Raw genomic sequence first — 25,113 nt, 5'->3', positions numbered from 1 at the left:
GAGAAAAGTGACAAGGAAGAGGCTTATTGATTCTCTGTAAAAGGAAAAAACTTCAAAGACCAATGCACGTTAGGTTCAAGCAAGGCACCCTTTATTACTTGCATCAAGGAGACAAAGCATGTAGGTACAGGATTTGTCTGGCTTATTGGTGATCAGTATGTTATTCTTATACAGTTCTCTTCATGTCACACAGAAAATGTTACTATTCTATTGCTGATGTAGTTAGACACAGCTTTCTGTATGTTCTACAGAAAATGTTACCAGACTTCTTGCTGGCATGGTCAGATTATTTGCTGTCTTGCAAAACATTTTGAGAAAAACAACCTGGCCTTGGGCTTATTTTAGCCCACCTTAACTTTTCAATTCTTCAATTGTACAGTTCTAATACATGTGTTACATTTTGTCTAGATTCAAGGTACATTTCTAGTTTTAGTACAAGTAATGCTGACTATGGTTTAAACTTTCAAGCATCTATTGTTTTCTTTATCAAAGCTTCTAGCAGCTGCATACTTTCTCATGGCATAAGCAGAAATGAAATATCTCTTTGTTAAGTTTCATGACATTAGCAGAAATTAAATGTCTCTTGTTATTTTCATGACATTAGCAGAAATGAAATGCCTCTTGTTAAGTTTCTAATAGCTGTGCAGATTCATGCAGTGTGAACAGAATAAATGTATTAACCCTTTTAAACCTTGAATGCACTAAGCATGCATATTACTATTATATATTTTTCTAACATTCTCTGTCTTCAGACAAAGATGATTCCTGTGTGTCTAGATTTAGGATAGCATGGCACATCTTAAGTCTTCTAGTTCTAGCCCAGAAGATGTTATATATGGGAAAATAATAAACTATGTGGGGGCATTTTGTGCTGTCCTTTAAGTAATTCTACATCTCTCAGAAAGATATTTTAAGACTATAAGAAAGAATCAATCCAAATGGTCTGATCCACTACTTATTTATGTTTTTTAGTTTGCTTTTATGTCCACACAATGGAAAAGTCCAACTATAACTATACAAAGTAACAGGTCTTCAGCAAATCAAAAGACTTGGGTGAAAAACAATCAGAATTCCAGGAAAAAAACAGTCCAAATCCACCATTCGATAAATAGTTTAATAGCTCAGGACATAAACAGCATAAATAGCAGAACAAAGCTTTTGAGTAAAGGTGGATGCTGGTGAATTTGGACTGTTTTTTTCCTGGAATTCCAACTATAACTATAAAATGATGCTGTAGGAGTTCTGTGTTTGGGGTACAATGAGACAGTTGCCCAGAGGAGAGAATATTGTTACATGCTGTTTCAAACATACAAACTGTGGAGATAAGCATTCTACATATATTCCCTTTACTGTGGATGAACCAAATGTGAATTAATGCCAGCCTATCTTAATCCTGCTGTTGTGAAGGAGTAATCTTCTATTCCAGATCAGATACGGTGTATACAACATTTTCATTTTCCTTGAAGGAGTCATTTCAGTTGACCACTGTTTTGTTCTATCAGAATATCACAGCTCTCAGATAATTGTGGTACCATACCACAATCTTTAATTCTTCCTGAAAAACGGTTCAGTCTTTTTTCATAATAGAAAAGGAGTGGAGGGCTTGCCCATTATTAAGCAGAAACCACCATAGAGGTTAGTCCACTGTATTACCTTTTGCTGTTTTAAGTACAGTAGACTGTGCCAAGGTCCTCTTGTAGATTATTCTTTAAGAACTGCAAGGAGGGCTTTCCTTTCACTTAGCAAACTGTCAGTGTGGTTGGCCAGTGTAGTGCCTTTTTTATGGTAAGGACTGACACACTTCAGATGCCTAATCCGACTCATTATATAAGATGTAAGCTACTCCTACACTATATTTTAGAAATATACATAATATGACATATTAGATGCAACCGTTTGTACTGTTGTGGCTACATTTTCTAAGTACTACTAGCTAGAGGCTTATTCTAGGGGTAAGACTGGTTTTGGCACAGTTGTGCAACAGGAGATCCAGTGACTGTCCATCATCAAGGGATTAGCTGTTGCTGCTGAGTGTTCTATCTACTCGGTTTTTATGATTCACTACTTCAATGACACTTCCTAAACTAAGGCAGTACAGCTGTGTGATGTAGTTCTTCAAAGAAGGAGCACTGTAGAAGTAAAGCTACTCACTCTCCTTGTTAAGTTACTGGATTATCTGTTAAATACACAATTACTGTACATAGTATAATATGGCTTACAGTTCTTGTCAGTAAAAATGCATGCATATACTTCATTCCTCCTGTGAGGGGGTTCTTGCCCCAAAGAAAAGTGAGGTAGGAATATCTCTGTGCTGCTTATATGGTAGCACTGTGCCACCATGCAGCAGCACCTGTGTCAGCACAAGATTAGGGGCATGGGACTGCTATGAAGAAAAGGAGAGGACCTGTGCAACTTCCCATGTAAGTAAACAAATATGATTCACTGCTTATAGTTCTGTTTCCTGAAAGGTATACTGTTATTGTGCGTTGCCTTACACAACTGTTCTTTATGTTTCACTGTGACATATAACGTTCTGTAAGATGTAGTGGAAGAATATCATGTTTCTAAATAACTAGTTTGCTTTCTTTTTTAACAGTATTGATGTGTACAATTTTAAGTTAACTGGAAGTGAGGACCCTACCATCAAGCTTGGGGTAAGTTGCTAAGAGTTTAAACTTCTGTTCTGGTTTGTAAGAAGCATTTATCAGGAGAGTAAGAATTTGTCTTCAAAAAGAAAAATCCTTGGTAATCCTTGAAGTATCAGAAAACCCAGTATGCAACCTATACTGGGTCAAAAACAAACCAAGAAGAAACTTCACAGTATGGAGGGAGTGAGGTTCACTCCTTGAATTATGTTACACACCTAGTTCACTAATAAAAATCGAACTGTAAAATATGTACTACAAAATAATAAAATAGAAAAAAAAGTAGTCCACAGTTGAGTTAAAATGGAATATCCTTTATTGAAACTCACAAACAAGCAATCCTATTTGAGTATAATGAAAAGCATCAAAAACATACATTATTTATATATAATCGGGTTATTTGGAGGAAGGGAGTGGTTACAGAGGGTCGTTCTGTTAAGAACAATAAAAGCAGTAAAAGCATTTAAACTCATTAATTTAACCAATCCTCCCTTCCCCTTAACACTATAGTGTAAACTGAGGCTGTTCTACCTTAGAACTGAAACTAAAAAGATAGAGACAAATTAAAATATATAATATAAGAACAGCTTAGTAACACTTTATATAGACTAACCTACTAATCCAAACTTTATTAATTAAGAAACTAACTCACTAGCAAAATGGCTAACTAATTAACTAAATAAATATTCAACATATAAACGAAAACACTTTTAACAAAGATCCCTTTTGTACCAAAGAAATACTTAAGCATGTTTGTGCGTAAAAAAAAACATATCATAATATGAATGAACATTTGTATAGATTTACAACTGAACACCTAATTAGGCTGAAAACCATAGCTGTAATTGCCAAGGCAGAAATACAGTGAAAAATGTCAAAAATAAAAGTAAAGCATTAAGGCCCTGGGGATCTGTTCAAGTATGGCATCTAAGAAATCACTTAGTTTGAATGAGTAAAAATGCACTCAAAAGTATCAGAAAACAGCACCAATGTCAGTTATTTTCACTGTAAAATATTTACAATGTTTGATATTTGTTTTTAACAATATTAGCATGTAATGTCAGCATTAATCAGTCTCATATCAGACTTTTAATAGTCTTTTAAATAGTGGGACAGTTCAGTTTCAGCTGCCACAGCTGTTCACATTTTTCTAAAAGTGTAGGGATGTCTCCTTCTAGTTCCAAAAGGTCCACATGATCAGTAATTTGAAATTTAAAGCCAGTGTGTCTTTTGTGTAGCTGTAGGTGCCAAGCCAGTGCATTATTCTTGCAGTTAGTTATAATTTCAGAAAGATGGCCAGAAATCCGTCTTTTAAGTCTGTTGAGTGTTTTCCGCACTTAAAATGTTTCACAGTCATTGCAACTTACCCTGTAAACCACCTACATTGAGTTACAGTCACGTCCTGTGTTGGTTTTAATCAGTTTCTTTAAATAAGGGTAGGAAAACTATGTCTCCCTCCTGTATGTGCTGACAAAACACACAGTTGGCTCCACACTTATTGGTGCATGTATCCAGTGATCTAAGCTTACCTTCATCTGAATACCTGATGTTTCTAGCTTTCCTATACACAAAGGAAGGAGCTTTTCCAAGGACGTCCATTAAATATGTGTTTTGAGTAATTTGGGCCCAATTCTCTCTAATAATATTAATTTTGCTGTGATACTTAACAGTCAAGATACAACTGTCTTTAGATTTGTTGTTCACAGATTTCTTTAACACCCTCCTATAAGGACTGTTAAGTGCTGGTGCATTAGTACTTTTTAGTTCAACTATAGGTTCCAGAAAGCTTCATAACATATTGCTTTCATATCCCCTCACCAAAAAATCATTTTCAAGATCATTTAGGTTCTTAAAGAAGGGTTCCATTTTCTGGGTGATCCTAGCCAACCTACAAGCCTGGGACTTAACAATGTTATATTTTGTCTTAGTGGGATGGAGGCTCTTATTATTTAGCAGGATGTTTACTCTGGTAGGTTTTCTGTAAACATCTGTGTCCATTTTACCTTGGTCCAAGTCTTTAATAATCTGCATATCTAAGAAGACTGCCAAGGTGAGGCTGTGCGAAGAGGTGAAATACAGGAACTGATGGTTTGATTCAGATAGTTGTTAAAATCTTCTAATTTAGCACTGTCTCCATTCCACACAATAAAGATATCATCAATAAAGTGCAGAGGCACTGTGATATGTTGCATGTATTCTCTGTTGTTAAAAGTATAATTCTCCAGCCACTTGCCTAGGGCTGTGTTGACTAAGCTAGGGGCCATAACTGCCCCCATGGCTGTCCGAGTCTTTTGTTTATAGTAATTTCCATTAAACGTAAAAAATTGTAGCTAAGCACCATATCAAAACCTTTACCTGTTCTTTCATGTTGTGCTGGAGTGCCATTGTAGTTTTTCCTATACGAATCAATCTCTGTTTCAATACAATAATTATGTGGAAGTACAGTAAATAATAATTCAACATCTATTGTTAATAAAATGCTGTCAGCAACAATTGTAACATTTCTTATTTTTCTTAAAAAATCTAGTCTTTTATGTGTGAAATGTTCTTCTCAGCCGGAGGTTGTAACAAAAATATCCAGGTAGATGGCAGCAGCTTTGATCAGGGAGCCCCCTCTTGCAACCACTGGCCTGTAAGGAGGGTTTTCTCTATTTTTATTTGGCTTAGGGATTCCAAAGAATTTAGGCAAGTGGGAGGAAGGTGTCTGTAGATAGTCAAACAAGTTATTTGTTAACAAACCATCATCATATAGTGTAGTCAAGGCTGTGTACCAATTGTTGTATGATGCCTTAATCTCTTCTAAAGTTAAAGACTCAGTTTATGTCATTCAGCATTTCTTCTATTCTATGGTTATAGCTACTGGTATCAGTAACAATACCCTCTCACTTACCAGCCTTCATAACCTGTTGCGACATGTCTCTGCCTAGCTTTAACAAAGCTTTTTTCTCACCTTTGTTAACGTTGCAGAACTTTCTCCCACTTTTTTCCAGTACTTTGCTGATGCCCAGCAATCAAGGAGCCTCAATCCTCACCACTAACATCAGCGAGGGGCATCTCATATAGGAGGAAAGGATAACAAATACATACAGTAAAGTGCAATTTCCCTTAAGAGTACACATAGATCACAGTCAGCCCGGGGCTGGTTGCTACCTTGCTCTCCAGGTCCCCAATAAGACTCCCCACTGGCACAGCTATAGGGTCCAGATCTGAGCCTAGTGGGCAAGCTAAAACCTCCAGCACCCTCTCTGTCCAACCAGTGCTTTGTGTCCCTGCCCAAGTAGCTCACACACACACACACACACACACACACACACACACACACACACACACACACATACACACACACACTTTCAGAAGAGTTTATACAACCATACAGATACTCCTGTAGAAGGCTGGCACAGGTTCTCCAGCTGTGCCCCTTTTTCCCAGATTATATCGTAGTATCAGCTGCCACCACCCACTAATATTTATCAGCTACTCAAAGGCCCTTAAATGGGTGCCCAATTATTACTGTGCAATATTATTATCCAGCCACAAAGACACTCCTGGGGAAGGCTGGCACAGGTTCTCCAGCTGTGCCCCTTTTTTCCCCAGACTATATGGTAGTATCAGCTGCCACCAACCACTAAGATTTATCAGCTACTCAAAGGCCCTTAAAAGGGAGTCCAGTTATTACTGTGCAATATTATTATCCAGTTGGTAAGTGTGACTAAACAGTCAAGGCTTATTAGAGTGACTTGGTACAGGATCACTATATACATGCAATGTACTCTAGAGCTTAAATTATCTCTACACAAAACAGCCACACTTACAATGATTTAAAAATATTTAATAATAAATATTAAAAATACAAGACAATACTTTTTACTACACAGTGCTAGTCAAGAGTTCAGAGATCACAGAGAAATACTTAAAAAGAATTCAGTAGTACAGTTCTGACATCACAGAAAAAAAAACACTTAGTCTAATCTTTCTAGTTTCTAGCTATTTCTAAGAGAAAACACAAGTCTAAGATAAACTTACATATAGAGCAAAGGCAGAGTGCTGGTGAGTTGGATATTCAAGACAGAAATGCTTAATGCTCTCTGATTCTCTCTGTTTTTAAAATCACATTCATGGTTCACATTACATCATTCTTCACACTTCCCTGGGTTCCCAGGCTAACAAAAACTACATTTACATTCTTCACCTCTGGGCAGAAACCAGAGCAATAAAGGACATTTATGCATGCAAATTTTGGCCATTAACTCTGGCCTTAACAAAATAGCAAGAATTCCTTCATCTAGACTGACCGGAGCTGTGTTTACACCAAAGGGCCACAATGTGCTTTAGTGCAACAATAAACAGGACATGCTGGAGGGATAGATTCCTGTCCCAGTGACTCCCCTCACTCTGGAATAGAATCCCAATCCATATTCGACAGAGCTCCTCTCTGACCCTCTTCAAGAGAAATCTTGATGAGTGGATGGGTAATTGTGGGGAGGCGAAAGCCATCACTGTGTGGCTAGGCTTATAAATGCCCATGGGCAGATAGTCTAGTACTTACCTATGAACCTATGAACTTGGTCAGTAGAATGCACTGTTGTTATATCATTTTCCAGTTCCACAGGTAACACTATTTTTACCATTTAAGACAACACGCCTGTGGTTTACATTAACATTTACAAATGACAGAATTATCTATAAAATTCTATCTAGCTAGGCTAGCAGCCTTCACCCATCTTCACTCAATTGTCACAACATTCCTGATGTCCATTTCACATTTGACCTCAAAGGCTGCTAAAGTTTGGTGTAAGGAAGGGCAGTAATTACTTGGCCTTTTTATTGTTTCTTTCACATTTTTTCTAAGTTATATCAGATTTGCCATGATACAGAACTTTCAATTTTCTGACATAGGAAAAATCAGCCATTACCTGTGCTGTGTCAGATCTGCAGTGGAAAACACAAGTTAATCCCCGTGCTTTCAAAGTGATTAAATTTTGTTCCCCACTGCAAGTCTGACAGCACAGGTATCTTTTGATTTAAAATCCTATGACAGAAAATTGAATCTGAATGTTCTGTACCATGGCAAATCTGACACCACTGAGAAAAAAAACTATGGAAGAAGCAATAAAAAGATTCAGTAATTACTGCCCTCCCATACACCAAACTTTAGCAGACTTTGAGGTCAAATGTGAAATGGACATCAGGAATGTACTGCAAAAACCAGTGGGAAAAAAGTTCTACAACCTTAACAAAGATGAAAAAAAAAACATTAAGACATCATACAACAAGTGGTACACAGCCTTGACTGCACTTTATGATGATGGTTTGTTAATAGATAACTTGTTTGACTATCTACAGACTCCCCACCACCACCACTTGCCTAAATTCTTTGGAATCCCTAAGCTACATAAAAATAGAGAAAACCCTCTTTACAGGCCAGTGGTTGCAAGTAGGGGATCCCTTAACAAAGCTGCTGCCATCTACCAGGATATTTTGTTACAACCTCTGGCTGAGAAGAACATTTCACACATAAAAGACTCCAATGATTTTTTAAGAAAAATAAAAATGTTACAATTAATGCTGATAGCATTTTATGAAAAATAGATGTCAACTCATTATATACTGTACTTTTACATAATTATTGTACTGAACAAGTGATTGATTCGTACAGGAAAAATAACAATGGCACTCCAGTACAACATGAAAGAACAGGTAAACTTTTATGTATGGTGCTTAACTACAAATTTTTATGTCTAATGGAAATTACTATAAACAAAAGACTGGTATAGCCATGGGTGTAGCTATGGCCCTAGCCTAGCCAACATAGCCCTAGGCAAGTCAGAAGGAGGATTATGTTTTTAACAACAGAGAATACAATCAACATATCACAGTGTATCTGCACTTTATTGATGACATCTTTATTGCATGGAAAGGAGACAGTGCTACATTAGAAGATGTTAACAATGATCTGAATCAAACCATCAGTTCCTGCATTTCACCTCTTCCCACAGCCTTACCTTGGCAGTCTTCTTAGATATGTAGATTACTAAATACTTGGACCAAGGTAAAATGGACACAGATCTTTGCAGAAAACCTACCAGAGTAAACTTCCTGCTACATTATAATAGTCTGTATCCCATTAGGACAAAATATAATGTTATAAAGTCCCAGGGCTACAGGTTGGCTAGGATCATCATGAAAATGGAACCCTTCTTTAAGAACATAAATTTTCTTGAAAATGACTTTTTGGTGAGGGGATATGTAAGCAATATGTTAAGAAGCATTCTGGAACCTATGGTTGAACTAAAAAGTAAAATGCACCAGCACTTAACAGTCATAGGAGGGTGTAAAGAAATCTATGGACAACAAATCTAAAGACAGTTGTATCTTGACTTTTACTGCTGACTATCACAGCATCATTAAAATTATTAATGAGAACTGGGCCATAATTACTGAAAGCTCATATTTAATGGACATCCTTGGAGAAGCTCCTTCCTTTGTGCATAGGAAAGCCAGAGACATCAGGAGTTGAGTTAAAGTTTCCCAGACCATTGGATACATGAACCAGTAAGTGTGGTGCGAACTGTGTCTTTTGTCAGCACATACAGGAGGGAGGCATGTTTTTTCTGCCCTTATTTAAAGAAACTGATTAAACCCAATACAGGAGTTGACTGTAACTCAATGCAGGTGATTTACAGGGTAAGCTGAAATGACTGCGAAACATTTTATGTGGGGAAAATGCTCAACAGACTTGAAGGATTTCTGGCCATCTTTCTGAAATTATAGCTAAGTGCAAGAATAATGCACTGGCTCAGCACCTGCAGCTTCACATAAGGCACACTAGCTTTAAATGTCATATTATTGATCCTGTGGACTTTTCAGAACTGGAAGGAGACATTCCTAATATTTTAGAAAAGTGAACTACTGTGACAGCTGAAGGTGAACTCTTTTAGAAAACCGGGGCTTAATTATTATTGTTTCATCATCAAAAAAAAAACATAGTAGAACTCAGAAAACTGCCCCACTGTTTAAGAGACTATCAAAAGTTTGATATGGGACTGATTAATGCTGACATTACATGCTAACATTGTTAAAAACAAATATCAAACATTGTAAATATTTTACTGTGAAAATAACTGACATTGGTGCTGTTTTCTGATACTCTTGAGTGCTCTTTTATTCATTCAAACTAAGTGCTTTCTTAGTTATATGCCACACTTGAACAGATCCCCAGGGCCTTAATGCTTTATTTTTATTTTTAACATTTTTCACTGTATTTCTACCTTGGCAATTATAGCTATGGTCTTCAGCCTACATAGGTGTTCAGTTGTAGATTTATACGTGTTCATTCATGTTATAATGTGTTTTTTACACACAAACCTGATAAAGTATTTATTTGGTACAAAAGTGATCTTGGTTAGAAGTGTTTTAGTTTATATGTATTAATATTTATTCTGATATATATTTAGTGGTAGATCTTCTTGTTAATTAATTAGTCATTTTGTTAGTGAGTTAGTTTCTTAATTATTAAAGTTTGGATTAGTAGGTTAGCCTATATAAAGTGCTAATAAGCTGTTCTTATATTATATATTTTAATTTGTCTCTAGCTTTTTAGTTTCAGTTCTAAGGTAGCACAGTCACAGTTTACACTATGCTGTTAAGGGGGAAGGGGGACTTGGTTAAAGCAATTAGTTTAATGTTTTTATTTCTTTTATTGCTCTTAAGAGAATCACCCTCTTGCTCCAAGTAACCTGATTATATATAAATAATGAATGGTTTTGATGCTTTTCATTGTACAGACAGTCCCCGAGTTACAGACATCTGACTTAGACAACCCATAGATAAGAACAGGCTGCTGCAATGTCGGAAATAAAGTGAAAATAAATAAAAATCTTTAAGTTGCCCAAATCTTACCTTAAAATGAAGAATTCTGTTGTACTTTCCTTTTCCCCATTCATGAAGCTGCTCTCACATCTCGTTAGAGCAGTTACTTCTGCCTTCACAGAGAACAACAGATCCGATTGGTTGACATTGCTGTGTTGGGGATCTGATTAATCAAGACTGCTGGATTGTACAGTACACAGTATTGAAGTAATTACTGTACTGTACAGTGGAATGGGCAAATGACATTGTGGCTCACTAGGGTCTAGGTGACAGAAGGAGGTCTGGGAGAGGTCTGAAAATTCAGGAAAGCGTGGAAAACATTAATTTGTGATGCCTGTAGTAGAGAAATGTGAAGTGAAGCTTAAAAAGAGGTAAGTTTAACATTTTGTTTTGTATGGAACGTTCTACTGTACTGTACTGTATTGCAGTACAGTATAGTAGAAGGTTCCATGTGCGTGTTTCGACCTATATACAAATTTGACTTAAGGACAGACTAAAAATTGCATCTCGTTTTTAAACCGGGGACTGCCTGTACTCAGCTAGGATCACTTGTGTGTGTTTCAGTAAAGGATATTCCATTTTTAACACAACTGTGGACTACCTACTATTTTCTATTTTATTATTTTGTAGTATGTATTTTACAGTTAGATTTTTGTTAGTGAACTAGGTGCATAACATAATTCAAGGAGTGAACTTCACAGCCTTCACACTGCAAAGTTTCTTCTTGGTTTGTTTTTAAGAATTTGTCTTCAAAACTGTTTAAAATGTGCTTCTAGTTTGATAAATAACTCCTAATGATTTTCACACTAAGTAACTTTTTTGCTTGATGTCAGATCATAATACATATACTTGTAAGTTTTGTCCGAAATTTAATAAAGCTACTAGATTAATAAGGTTAATTTTTTTGTATGGTATTTGCCCCTGTACTTGTTGACTGTCAAGCATCTCCTTAATCCGACAATTCACTGTGTGTGGGTGACCATCATCCAGGCAGCTATGAGGGTGCTCTGTGATCCCACTGGAATTCTGACATTGAGAATATTTTTATTTATGATTTACCCTCTCCCTTGGTGGTGACATGAATCTTTATTTCACCACAGGAACTGCCTGTACTCCCACATTGGCACATTCAAGCGAGAAGGGCTACCATCACTGGCTTGAATGGTCACACCCATTTCTTTTATTCACTGGCTCCCAGCATTATGATAAGGCTCGGCTCTTAAGCCAAGGCTCTGCCATTAGAGCAGAGGCACGAGATGAGTAGCAGCCACCATCCTCCCCAACATGATAGGTATTTCCATCCCCCGAACTGTCCTGTCAAGCACCCAAGGTATTCTTAAGACTTTGGTCATTTGGACCATAGTCAGGGGTTTATCTATGTAAAACACTAGTGCAGGTCTTATCTTTGTAGACGGAAAAAGTTACAGAAACTACAGAAGCTCTTCAAGAAAAGAGGTTAGTTCTGAGTCTGTTTAGTTTTACTTAAAATAAAAGTAAGGAGAGTGCCTTTAAAATGCACCTACCTAACAGAGTTCTAAGGTCTAATAATCAAAATCTACTAGAAGTGCATAAACCTACTCATCCCCCAGGCAAAAACCTTCTTTCCGTCAGCCTCGCTCGCCTCTGGAGCTCTCTACCACCAAACATCCGCACTACCTCTAACCACTCTACCTTCAAGAAGTCTCTTTTCTTACACCTAGCATCACAGTGGGAATGCTCTTGCACCCACCCCACATAACCAACTCTACTTAATGTCCTTTAATATCATAACCTACTTTATTTAGCTACTATGTTTGTTCTCTAATCTGTATTTATGTTTTGCATTTGTTCTTTTGCTAGCATGTTTTTTTTTTTTTGTTTTTTTTTTTTTTACTTTTGTTCTGCCTACATTGTATTAATAACTTTCTGTACCTAGATTGTTATTGTCAAATGTTAATGTACATTTATTTTTTGGAGCTTTTCTCCCCGGGACTCCATTGAAAACGGGTTCTTTAAGGCCCAATGGACTATCCTGGTAAACCAACTGCAATAAATAAATAAATAAATCATCTGAAAAGCTGTTTGAAAAGGAGGCAATATTAGAGATACATAAAAAGTAAGTCCTCCTTGAGCATCATAGATGAAGCATAAACACATGTAATAATTCAGATTTCTGAGGCAGTAAAGCAATCCAAGGTTCATATGTAGGTGTCACCAGCATCAGTCAAGGCTTCCTATAAAGCTAAACATCCATTCTCAACACTGGTACCATTAGCAGAGCCACAGAAAACTCAAAATGTAAGAACTCCCCACACTAGAGATGTACACAGACTACTTGACTGAGGAGATCCCAGTTTTCTCTTGAGGCCCATAACATTGAAAATTATGATATTGCTACTATCAATGTCATTCCCTTTGACTTCTTCACTCATCTCAGTCTAATTTTTCCTGATAGTTGTTTATAAAGCATTTGCAGAGTGATATTGCTTTACACTGCAGAAGACAACAATGTCTAAACAATTTTACCTACAGTAACACATGACCTCCATAAGTTTAGTATTCATACACTACAGGCAGGACTTCTCTATATGATCCTTACAAGGAGAAGGTAAAAGGAAAAGAAAGAGGTCTTCTTTCATTCTGTCTTCAGACAAAAAACAAATTTCAGTATTCGACACACCTAGTTATCTCTGGATTTGGACTTGTATCACACTGACATGTCTAGACATCTCAGCTGGTTCTTCCCCAGAAGACATAACTCAGGGAAACTGTTTACTCTATGTGATGACAAAAGTGAGACAGTCCACATAGTTTGCCAATCCTCTTTGCTATACCATTAAAAATATAATTCTCATAAACTGCCAGAGTTCATCATCACAAGCTCTAGCTCCTAAAGAAGCAGAGAAGCTTTACAAAGTTCCCATGTGGTAGACTGGAGTGATGCAATAATCTGAAGACTGTTACTTCTGCTATTTCATTGAATTAAAACCATAAATCTTCCTTTAGGTTTTTCTTCCCTTTAATGCACAAGTGATAATTAATGGCAGACGTGGAAAATTTTATTTTTTCTGCTTTGTTCTGTATTACAGCCTTTAACTATGCATTCTCTTATTGGCTAATCCTGTGCCCTATAAAACATCATCATCCTAATGACTGAAGTTTAGTCTGTCAACCACAAATGATCAACATCCTCCAAATAACAAACTGCACAACAGTGAAACTGTGTTTCAGCGGGGAATGTACCCTGCACTCCCATTATCCCCTTACTTAAATATGCTTTTTTGGTTGCACAAATATGAAGACAGCAGAAACACTCTGTAAAGGGGTGAACCTATTGTATGCATTGACTGCAATCTCACACCCTAATTTATTTAAGGTATAAATCCTAGAGGTGGTCCATGGAAGATATTAATGGAACAAAGAGAATTATGGTGCAGATTAAATTGAATGCTATGGTGCCACTAGGGTTGAATGACATGTTGTCCATAAGTAGTTTACTAAAACGTAAAGCATATTATAGGTAGGATGCAGTTTGTATATGCAGTATTTGAGGTGATTTTATTATCAGCATATTAAATAATTTTAACAAGACATGTTAAGTTGTCAATCTCGCCTTTATTCTTGCTGGATAGGTTCGGAGCCGATCCTCGGCTCCGACTCGGCACTTGCTAAGCTCGAGAGCTAATTTTACCAGCTCAAGGCAACCCTATATCCCATGATGCAAGGCGGAGACTACCCAGATCTCGTTTACTGCTTCGCTTACGAGGTGCCTCTTTTACCAGCTCTAGGTAAGTTTTCTTCATAATAAGACTTTTAGTCTCACCCCTTTTAATTTTCATAACCTTAGTTGTTTTGTGAACCTTAACGTTTATTTTAACCCTATTCCCGTTAGTGTTCCCTTTTTTTCGGGTTATTTATCCCCTTCCCTAGGATAGGCCTTAGGCCTTCCCCTTTCCTAAATTTTCCTGTCAGGGATTTTTTGTGTGTGTTTGAGTGTGTTGTATCCCTGTTTAGTTTAGATTATTGGATTGGGTGTTATTTGTGTGTGTGTGTCTGTGTTTTTCTTGTCACTTGTGTTTCTTCGACACAGCCATGTCGAAGGACACAAAGGTCTCAGGCTTCAAGAAGTGTGACTCGTGCTGTCAGAAGATGTCTCTGACAGACGGTCACACTTCTTGTGTTTACTGCCTGGGACCTCTGCACCTGCAGGACTCTTGTGCTATCTGTCATGCCTTCAGCCCAAGAGTCCTGCAGGAGCACAGAAATACATTAATATTGAGGGGCTTATTAAAGCCTGAGAGCTCCCCGACTAAGTCGGCTCCGGGGAAGCCCTCGAAACCTGTCAAGCATTCGGCTGCAAGTCCCAAGCCATCAGCTACTGGTTCTGCTTCTTCAGTGTCAAGATCAGCTCTGGCCGGAGCCGATCCTTCCATTTTAGAAGTCACAGTATCGGCTCCATCCGGCACCGATACTGCCAGATCTGGACACTCAGTGTCGGCTCCGGCTGGAGCCGACGTATCCTCAGCTCCTTCGGCTCCACCTATCTCTAAAAAGAGATCTCGATCCTCCTCATTGGAATCGATATGTTTGGCTCCGAGATCACCCCTGCTCTTGGAGCGGAGCCATCGGAGCCGTTCTTCTCGGGCGTCCAGGCTGTCTGATCACGACCTCGAGAGAGTGGTGAGTAGACTATTAAAGTCTCAGGCATTGGCCCAAATGCTCCATAGCCCGTCTCAAAAGACGGTAGCTATTTCACATCCACCTAACATTCCTCCTTCGACTCTCTTACAGAGCTCAGAGCCGGAGCTCCTCGGAGCCGTGACTGTTGTAGCTTCGGAGCCGATACCACCCCTTTCGGCTCCGTCGTCCTCCGCTCCGATTTCCTCCTTGAGGCCTTCATTGGAGGGATCCAGGCATCTGGTCTCTCTCGTCGGCTCCGAGGGGGCGAGTGGCATCGGACCCTTGTCCGACCTCGTTCTCCCTCTCGGGGCTTCGGCGTTGGTGAGCTCAGCCCCGACATCTGCCTCGGAGCCTTCCCTCTCGGTGAGGCCTGGAGTTCCTATCTCTTCGGAGCGGGAACCTTCTGGTCTCTCTGATGGGAGAGCCTTCGAGGTGATGAGGAGTGTACTAGCCCCTGGGCGTAGTCAACGGTCATAGGTTCATAGGTTCATAGGTTCATACTAGGCTATCTGCCCGAGGGCATTTACAAGCCTAGCCCATAGTTTTGTGGCTTACGCCACCCCTTTAGTATGGGGAACTATACCCATTATTTTGCTGTGCCTCTGTTGAGCAGTGACACTGAGGTAATCCCTGGGGTATATCTGCGATCTCCCATCCATTGGTCAAGATTTCTCTTGAACAAGGCCAGCGAGGTGCTCGGCCTCACATATACCAGGATTTTATTCCACAGCATAGGGAGTCTTTGGGTGATGAATCTATCCCTCCAGCACGTCCTATTAATCAGTTCCATCAGCTCCTCCCACTACAGTGCCTGCTGACGTCTCTTCCCACTCTCTTGCTCCCGGACCCAGAGGAGATCCAACGCCTCAGGTTTCCCCATTGGGAATATCTTCCTCTTCCGAGGCTTCTCCTGATCCATCAGGTGAACCTCCGCGTAAGAGGACATGTAAGAGGAAACATCTAGACTTCCCCGAGTCTATTACATCTGATACTGACTTGGATGAGTCGGAGGGATCCCCAAGGTCCTCCTCTGAGGATGTCTCTTTCTCAGACATCCTTGAACTCCTTAAGCAGAGGGGGAACTGGCCCTCCCTTAATCCTTCCGAGGACGAGTCAGTATACCTGGAGGCGTTCGGATCTCGACCCTCCACCTCCTGGGTGTCTCCACCTTTCGACCCTCTTATGGATGTAGTGGCTCGGAAGGCATGGATGGCCCTGGATTCGGTGGAACCTATTCCTAGGAGGCCTTCTAAATTCATTACGGCCCCACCTGATAGGCGATATTTGACAAAAGGTGTCCCGGTTGATGCCATGGTGGTGGCTGCAGCCACCAAGAAGGAACTAGCTGATCCTTCAGTACCTGTCCATCCTCCTAACAAGGATTCTAGGACTATGGACAGGTACGGCAAGCAGATTTTTTCTTTAGCGACCTTTGCCATGCGATCACTGAACTACTTGTGTCACTTCACCCGCCTTCAAAGAGATGTTCTTAAAGAGTTGGGAGAAGTTTTACAGGATCTGTCAGCTGCTGGGTCTCAGGATAAGATTAGCTCACAGCTAGGAATCCTAAACTCCATTGTTAACTCTTCCATGCGGCTCATTTCTTATGCAGACGATGGAGCGAGTAGGGCCGCAGGCACAGGAGTGGCTTTAAGGCATCAGTCCTGGATGCGGCTTTGTAATTTTGCAGACCCCTTCAAGGCGTCCTTCACAAGCTCCCCTTTTGATGGTTCAACCTTGTTCGGACCTCAAGTGAAAGACACTTTGACTAGATGTGAACAAGATGGCAAGACTCTTTCTGCCGTAGGAGTCCGTTTCTCCACCCCTTCAAGACCTTACCCAAAAGGTCAGAAGGGAGGGAAGATGTGGTTCCGCAAATCTCAAGGAGTCACGCCTGATGCACGAGGTCAGTTTACCCCCAGAGGCAGATGGGGTAACAACAACAGACGCCGCCCTAGGGGCAGAGGGGGTCCGCAGAATCAGGGTAGCAGAGAGCCTCTTTCTGACAAACCCTTCCAGCATCCCTGAGATGTTGCCCGATTGTCCACCTTCGGAGGCAGTCGGGGGAAGATTATCGCTGTACCCAATAGCCTGGCTTTCCCTTTCTCAAGACAAATGGGAACAGTCGATTATATCTGAGGGTTACAAAATTCCCTTTATTCAAACCCCAATTCAGCAAAAGGGAACCCTTCCAGACATTCCACCCGGTCTAAGGGAACTAGCAGTACCAAAGATATCAAAACTGCCAGCAAAAAGAGCCATCCAACCAGTCCCAGCAGACCAAATAGGATCTGGAATCTACTCAAGGTTCTTTTTAGTACCAAAAAAGACAGGGGACTGGAGACCAATATTAGATCTGAGCAAACTAAACAAGTTTGTAAAGAAAACAAGATTCCGGATGGTCACGCTTCAGTCCATTCTACCCTTTCTGGGCATGGACAATTGGATGTGCTTGGTAGATCTTCAGGATGCGTACTATCACATAAAAATTCACAGGCGCTCCAGAAGATTTCTCCGCTTTCGGCTGGGGACCAGTCACTTCCAATTCAGGGCCCTGCCCTTTGGACTTACTACAGCCCCCAGAGTGTTCACCAAATGTATGGCAGCGGTTACGGCTCACCTGAGACGTCAAGGATTCCAGGTGTTTCCATATCTAGCCGACTGGCTCCTCACTGCCACCACCAGGCATCAACTTCTCCAAGCCAGAGATTACACCATTCACATTTGCAGAGGGCTAGGGATTTCTATAAATTTCGAAAAATCTGCCTTGTCGCCTTGTCAATCTATTACTTTTATAGGCGCAAAATTGGACACCGTACAACTTTCAGCAAAGTTAACAGACCAAAGGATCTTGGACATTCAAAGTCACGTCCAGGTGATTCTTCTCAGCTACAAAATTCAGGCCAGATTTGCTCTGAAAGTATTGGGTCTTATGGCGGCTGGCATAACACTTCTTCCCTTTGCCCGCTTTTACATGCGTCTTCTACAATGGATGTTATTCACCCAATGGTCCTTTCAACAACTTCCCATGCGTCACAGGATCATAATAACTCCAACTTGCAAAAGGCATCTGACCTGGTGGATATCGTCCCCTCAAGTCCATCAGGGCAGACCCTTTGTTCCTCCTGCCCCGGTCGCCACGGTTACATTGGATGCCTCCCTGATCGGGTGGGGGGGGCATTATCAGGGCAGGATGGTCCATGGCACTTGGCAACCTTTCGAATACCATCTGCACATAAATGTCCTAGAGATGAGAGCAGTGCTTTTAACATTGCAAGCCCTCAACGTCTCTCTTCCCCTGGGAACTATTGCAGTCCAAACGGACAATATGTCCGTAGTGTGGTATATCAACAAACAGGGCGGAACCAAGTCCTATCCACTGTGTCGAGAGGCTCTCAGACTTTGGCAGTGGGCAATCTCTTCTCAGCGGTTTCTGATAGCAATGCATATCCCCGGGAAATCCAACATCACAGCGGACAGGTTGAGCAGAGCTATTGTCATGCCTCACAAATGGTCTCTCAAACAATCAGTGACGGAAGAGATTTTCAGGAGTGGGGTCTTCCTTGCTGCGACCTTTTTGCTACACCTCAAAACAGCAAATGCCCAGACTTCTTCTCTCTCTTCCCCCTTCCAGGCCATCCCCCCAGAGACGCTCTAACCCAAGATTGGCCCCGGGGACTTCTTTATGCCTTTCCCCCCTTTCCTCTGATACCGCAAGTAATTCAGAAAGCAACCACCTTGAGAGCCAAGTTGATTCTCATTGCCCCTTATTGGCCTCGACAGATATGGTTTCCGTTCCTACATCGTTATCTCTTGGTACAGCCATGGCATCTGGACCCGGTTCCAGATCTTCTGACCCACCAGTCGGGGCAGCTGCACCAATCCATACCTTCTCTCAACCTCACTGCTTGGTTGCTCCACTTCCATCCTTAGCCAGGCTTCCTATGATTCCTAACCCCGTCCGGGATATCATAGAAGCTTCCCTTAAATCTTCTACCAGAAGGATTTACACTAGTAAATGGCAACGTTTCTCCTTCTGGGCAAAAGCTAGGAATATAGACCCCTATACTGCTCCGATTCATTCGGTCTTGGACTTCCTAGCTGAGATTTTTCCTTCAGGATCCTCTTCCTCCACAGTAAAAGTTCAGCTGGCAGCCATTTCGAATTTTCATATAGGCCTTTTGGACCACAACATTACATCACATAAACTTTGCAAGGCTTTCCTTCGAGGTATCTTTTTACTTAAACCTCCGATTAGAGATCCCCCACCACAGTGGGATCTAAATTTAATTTTAACATCCTTGATTCTCCCCCCTTTCGAACCTGCGGCTGCCTGTTCATTGAAATTTCTTTCTTGGAAGACACTCTTTTTAGTCGCCATTACTTCTGCCAGGAGAGTATCTGAGCTTCATGCTGTCTGCATTCGTCCTCCCTACTTAATCTTTCACAAAGACAGGGTATCTCTAAGGACTAATCCGTCTTTCTTACCCAAAGTGGCATCGCAGACAAACTTAAATCAATCCATTGATCTTCCATTTTTTTTCCCAAATTATTCTGATAGAGCGGAACAAAAATTACATTGTCTTGATGTTCACCGCCAGCTCAGATATTATCTAGACAAAACTAAACATTTTAGGAAATCTGATCAACTGTTTCTATCCTATGCAGAGAACAGGAAAGGCCTTCCAGTTTCCAAGGTGACTTTATCTAGATGGCTGTCTTCTGTGATTACTTACATTTATCAGCTCAGAGGCAAAGAGTTGATTTCTAGGCCAAAAGCCCATTCTACCAGAGCTCTAGCTACATCTACAGCTTTTCAGGCTAGACTTCCAATAGACACTATTTGTGCAGCAGCGAGATGGGCCTCTCCTCATACCTTTGTTTCACATTACAAATTAGACTTGGCCTCCAGAGACAGAGCGAATTTTGGTTCCACCGTTCTCAAGAGTCTGTTCCATTGAGCCACCCAGGATAGAGGTGCTAGGGACGCGGTCCCATCCAGCAAGAATGAAGGCGAGATTGACAACTTAACATTAAGAAGTTATGTACCTACCATAACGTTCCATGTTAGTTGTCTTCTCTCGCCTTCTTTCTTGCGTCCCGCCCTCCATCCCCTTAGCCTGCTCAGACTGAGAAGATTATTCCTCTTCTCTTAAGAGGCTTTATCCTTTTTCTAGCTAATCAGCTTCTAGTGTCACTAGATTAGGTTGATCCCTTTCAGAGGATTATGATGATTATGATTGTCATTTTTAGTATTGTTACTTTTTCTTCCTCCTTTACAGTTGGAAGAATATATTCCATAATTTCCTTAGCTACCAAATGAGATCTGGGTAGTCTCCGCCTTGCATCATGGGATATAGGGTTGCCTCGAGCTGGTAAAATTAGCTCTCGAGCTTAGCAAGTGCCGTGTCGGAGCCGAGGATCGGCAATGAATCCATCCAGCAAGAAAGAAGGCGAGAGAAGACAACTAACATGGAACGTTATGGCAGGTACATAACTTCTTATTTTAAATTATGACTATTAATTGTGTTTGTAGTTCAATTGTTTTAATTGGATTTTAAAGTCAAGTGATTTATTCACACATATATATATATATAATTATATAAATATATATATATATATATATATATATATATATATATATATATATATATATATATAGATATATATATATATATATATATATATATATGTATACATAACATGGCTGATTTTCCTGAAGAAATCCATTTAATAAAGGATGTAAGAGCTAACAGTTGGTAAGATGTTTTTGCTTGAACACCACTCAGTTGGAATATTTGATGTTTAGTTGGTTATTGCTTTGTTGTCAGTTGTATTAGTTGTAGTAACGGAGTGCCATACCATCCAGCGATCCGAGTGGTTCCCAGCCAATATTTCAGCCAGCTGACATGAATGAGTTCAATTGTTCACTGCAGCATCTAATTTTGTTAACTCAGCGTTGCCCCAACAATCTTCAAGACTTGGACCTGTAAGTAATACATTGCAGAGTGTTGAGGGTCATATTTTCTACTAAAGCAATGAAGGGGACATTATGCTAGGAAAATGAACACCCATGAACACTTATGCCGACAACGTTTTGCCAGTGGTTACCCATAAAACTGGACAAAGGTATGATCATGTTAATCTTCACCAGTGGTGTAACAAACAGTTTGCACTTGATGGGACAGAGAGTAGATCAAATACTTTTCTGAAACAACTTAAGCAATTTGAATTTAAATTATTAAAACACCATAAATTACAGGTGGAGAACATGTCTTTTTTAGAATCCATTAAGGCAAACTGGGTACCCAAAGGGCTTTACATGTAGAAATTTCCAACTGGACTGGTGCTAGACTCTTCATTACATCAAGAATTATTATGGTTGTTTGACTCCGCAGTTGTAAATTGATGGAGGTGCTTACCAAATATAACCAACGTCATATGGATATTTTAAGTAGTGAAATATCCAATCGTGATGTATCTACTACACAAGACTTTTTATACAATGGCTATCATTTGCAGTATCTTAAGGTTTTTTAGGCAGATGATCATGAGTGCAATATCATCCTTGAAAGGAATTGGAAAAAATATGAACATGACTGAGAGCAATATGCTCAAGCAAATGCTTATCCTAAACCTCATAGCAGTAATTCTGCAGGTAAAACAACCCATGTGGTTGATGTGGCTGATGTGACAGAGAACATTTATCTACCTATGAATTCAATTACATGGCAGCCCCTTTGGACTTTTCCCCATTACATCGATCATCCAGGATCAGAAACACAAACAGAATGATAATAACTTTCCCCATCCATTCCAGAGAGTCCTGTATTTTATGAGCAGAATCACCACAATCAACAACAGCAATATTATTCAGTGAGAACGGATTGATGCCAACCAAGGAGCAACAGGAGGTGACTTTATTGGATTTTATAAATAACATATGATCATTCCCTTGTTTATGCACTGGCATTTTAAATAACACAGGAGACCTCAAAGTATATAATTTTAGTTCATATCCTATTACTCAAGAATATGCTGATATATTCAGCAGATGTTACACTTTGTGCAGACTAAACATGCAGATATAATATCAGCTTTGAGCAAACTTAAATTATACATTAGAAAATTAAATCTAAGATTATTGTTTGGTGATTCAGAATGTTTTTATCTGGGTTTAAGAGTACCCAATACCTCTTAATGCTGATTTACAACAGTTTGAACCAATGTGCCAGTTTGATATTCGCAATGGCTTGACCTAGTAATTGATTTTGGAGGATTACAATTTAACTAAGAGGCAAATACAATTATTAAATTATGTTGGCACATTGGACACATTGAGATTTATGTGGCCTGACAAATGAGGAGGCATTTTCATTATGGATAAATTAGATTATATTCAGGGAATGTTTTTTGTTCTATATGATGAAACTTGTTATGAAGTATCAATTAATGAAATCAATGTAGTTTACTATAAAATAGACATAATACTTAATAATATGTTGTTGCAACATCAAATTAGTGGAGATAATTATAAATATTTGTGTATGCGGGACCCGATAATCCCGACAACATTTGGAATCCGCAAAAATACATAAAAACATCATTGATTCCCCTTTAAGATTAATAGTTAATGCCAATGCTTCTAAAACCTATTATTCAGCAATTTATGCCAAAAATTCTTGGGATTTCGTAAATAAATGAAAGACTGTCAGAGGTGTTGATAATATAATATTCTTAACCATTGATGTGAAGGATTTATTTACATCTATTCCACACAGTATAGGTTTAGAGTGGTTCAATGGATTTTTGCATAACAGAACAGATATAACACAAGAGAATATTAATATATATGTTATTTTCATGGAGTTAGTACTTAAGCATAATTACATATATTTTGAAGGGCAGTTTTTTCATCAGCAAAAAGGAGTCACTGTAGGGGCAACATGTGGGCCTTTGTATGCCAATATAATAATGATTGAATGGGAAAACTAACTTATATTTAATAGTCCATATTATCAGTGTATTAATTTATATGCTAGGTATATGGATAATATTGTATTGCATGGTCCGATACCATGAATGACATTGAACAATTTATAGTATACGTTAACAATACTACAGAGTTTTTAAAATTCACATATAGTACTGGAAAAGATTCCATTTCTTGTTTAGATGTGTTTGTATACAAAGACATTACTAATAAATGATGTTCTAAGATCCATATAAAGTGTATGTATTCCATTTTCTTTTTATATTTTTCAAGCTGTCACCCATACCACCAAAAACAAGCAGTAGTTAAAGGTCAGATGGTTTGTGCAGCTAGAATGAACACAGTTTATACAGATTTTAAAAAAGAATATCGACTTTTGAGAAAAGTGTTCTTAAAATGAGAATATCCTTTAATTATGATTAAATCTATTATGCTTGAGGTAGATCAAAAAAGGAAAGTTTTTTTTAAACATCTTTGTTATCTCATAATTATCATACACAAAATGCATTGGTTAACATGACTGTAGGCCTTACTGGCCAGATTATGGCATTAAACATGGATAATAGAGACAAAACTATGCGAGAAAAAGCAACTGGCATAGCTAATTATGGTACAATATTCATAATCAAATATAAAAAAGACCAGCACTCAAGTGAGAGGTTAATGAAACATTGTAGACTTTTTATTAAGTCAAATGCATAAGTCGAACATCTGGACCTCTTTCGGCCATAAGCCTTTTTCAATGTGTTCTACATTAAATAAATTCAACACATTTAAATAGAAAAAACTTAACTACATATAAGCCACCACCACCCTTTCCAGTCAGTTAACCACCATTAAAGGTGTTTATTCAATCCAGGGGAAAAAAGACCCCCTAGTTTGACAATCCAAGTTCTTTCTGTTTTATTTAAAATGTTATGCCAACCAGTTTTTAAATTTTTATTACCAACAACTTTATCAATAACTGTGAATTTAAACTGTGCTGTTGGGTGTTTGGTAGTATGTTTGTACAAGGCATTAGACATCTGTTTCTAACATTGCTAAGATGTTCAAAAATACATAATCTAATAGGTCTGGATGTCTGACCTATATAGAACACTTAACATGTACAAGTAACTAAATAAATCTCCCAATCTGTACTACAATTGGCAAATATATTAATGTTAGATATGCGGGATGTGTTTTTGCTAGTAAATTCCTTAGTTTTACATATGTGCCTACAGAAGGTAGAGTGGCCACATGGAAAACATCCCACCAGTGTACCACCTTCCAGTGTACCCTGAATAGTGTTCACAAAAAGTGTTTTACATTTATAATGACTAAATAGTCCTCCCTACTTGTCTGTACAATATGAGAGTCAATATAGCCTTGTTTCCCAAATCTACTTATTAATTCCCGCTGTTGTGATAGGAATCTATTCACTGGTAGAACAAATTCTACGAACCCTCATAAATTGTGATTTAGGAATGTTTCGGATGGTATGTTTAGGATGACAGCTGGAGGCATAGAGCAAAGTATTAGAATGAAATGGCTTACGATAAACAGAAGATTCCAGTGTATCATCCTGTTGTCGTCTGACCAGGACATCCAAAAATGAAATACAATTTATATTATAGTGTACTGTAAATTGAATGCTCCTCTTGTTTTCATTAAGATATTAAACAAATTCTAATAAATATTCAACATCAGACTTCCAAACCATCCAGCAGTCATCCAGAAATCTATGCTGTATGTCTATTTCACCCAGATACAAGTTGTAATTGATGTCATAAATAATTTGCTGTTCAAAGTAGCCCATAAAAAGGTCGGCATAAATTGGTGCAGAAGATGCACCTATGGCCGTATCCTTAAGTTGTAAAAAACAACTACTGTTAAAGTAGAAGACATTATTGGTAAGAACATGTTCTTTTAAACAAAGGAGAAAAGTGTATATAATGGAATTTTCTC

General features: G+C 39.0%; 1 protein-coding gene across 1 annotated transcript in view; it reads left to right on the top strand.

The window, feature by feature from the left end:
• The first annotated feature begins 2,385 nt into the window (after nucleotides 1-2,385).
• SYCP2 (synaptonemal complex protein 2) overlaps nucleotides 2,386-25,113 on the top strand; it is a 2,578,701-nt gene continuing 2,555,973 nt past the window's right edge. The window contains exons 1-2 of the mRNA XM_044088976.1: nucleotides 2,386-2,420; nucleotides 2,597-2,654. Coding sequence (XP_043944911.1) covers nucleotides 2,386-2,420; nucleotides 2,597-2,654 — 93 coding nt within the window. The remainder of the gene's footprint in view (nucleotides 2,421-2,596; nucleotides 2,655-25,113) is intronic.

Source organism: Protopterus annectens, chromosome 12.part0 (assembly GCF_019279795.1).
Source record: "Protopterus annectens isolate FY-2018-M chromosome 12.part0, PAN1.0, whole genome shotgun sequence".
Taxonomy (NCBI): domain Eukaryota; kingdom Metazoa; phylum Chordata; order Ceratodontiformes; family Protopteridae; genus Protopterus; species Protopterus annectens.
Note: the sequence above shows the minus strand (reverse complement) of the source record. Positions and strands in the feature narration are given on the sequence as shown.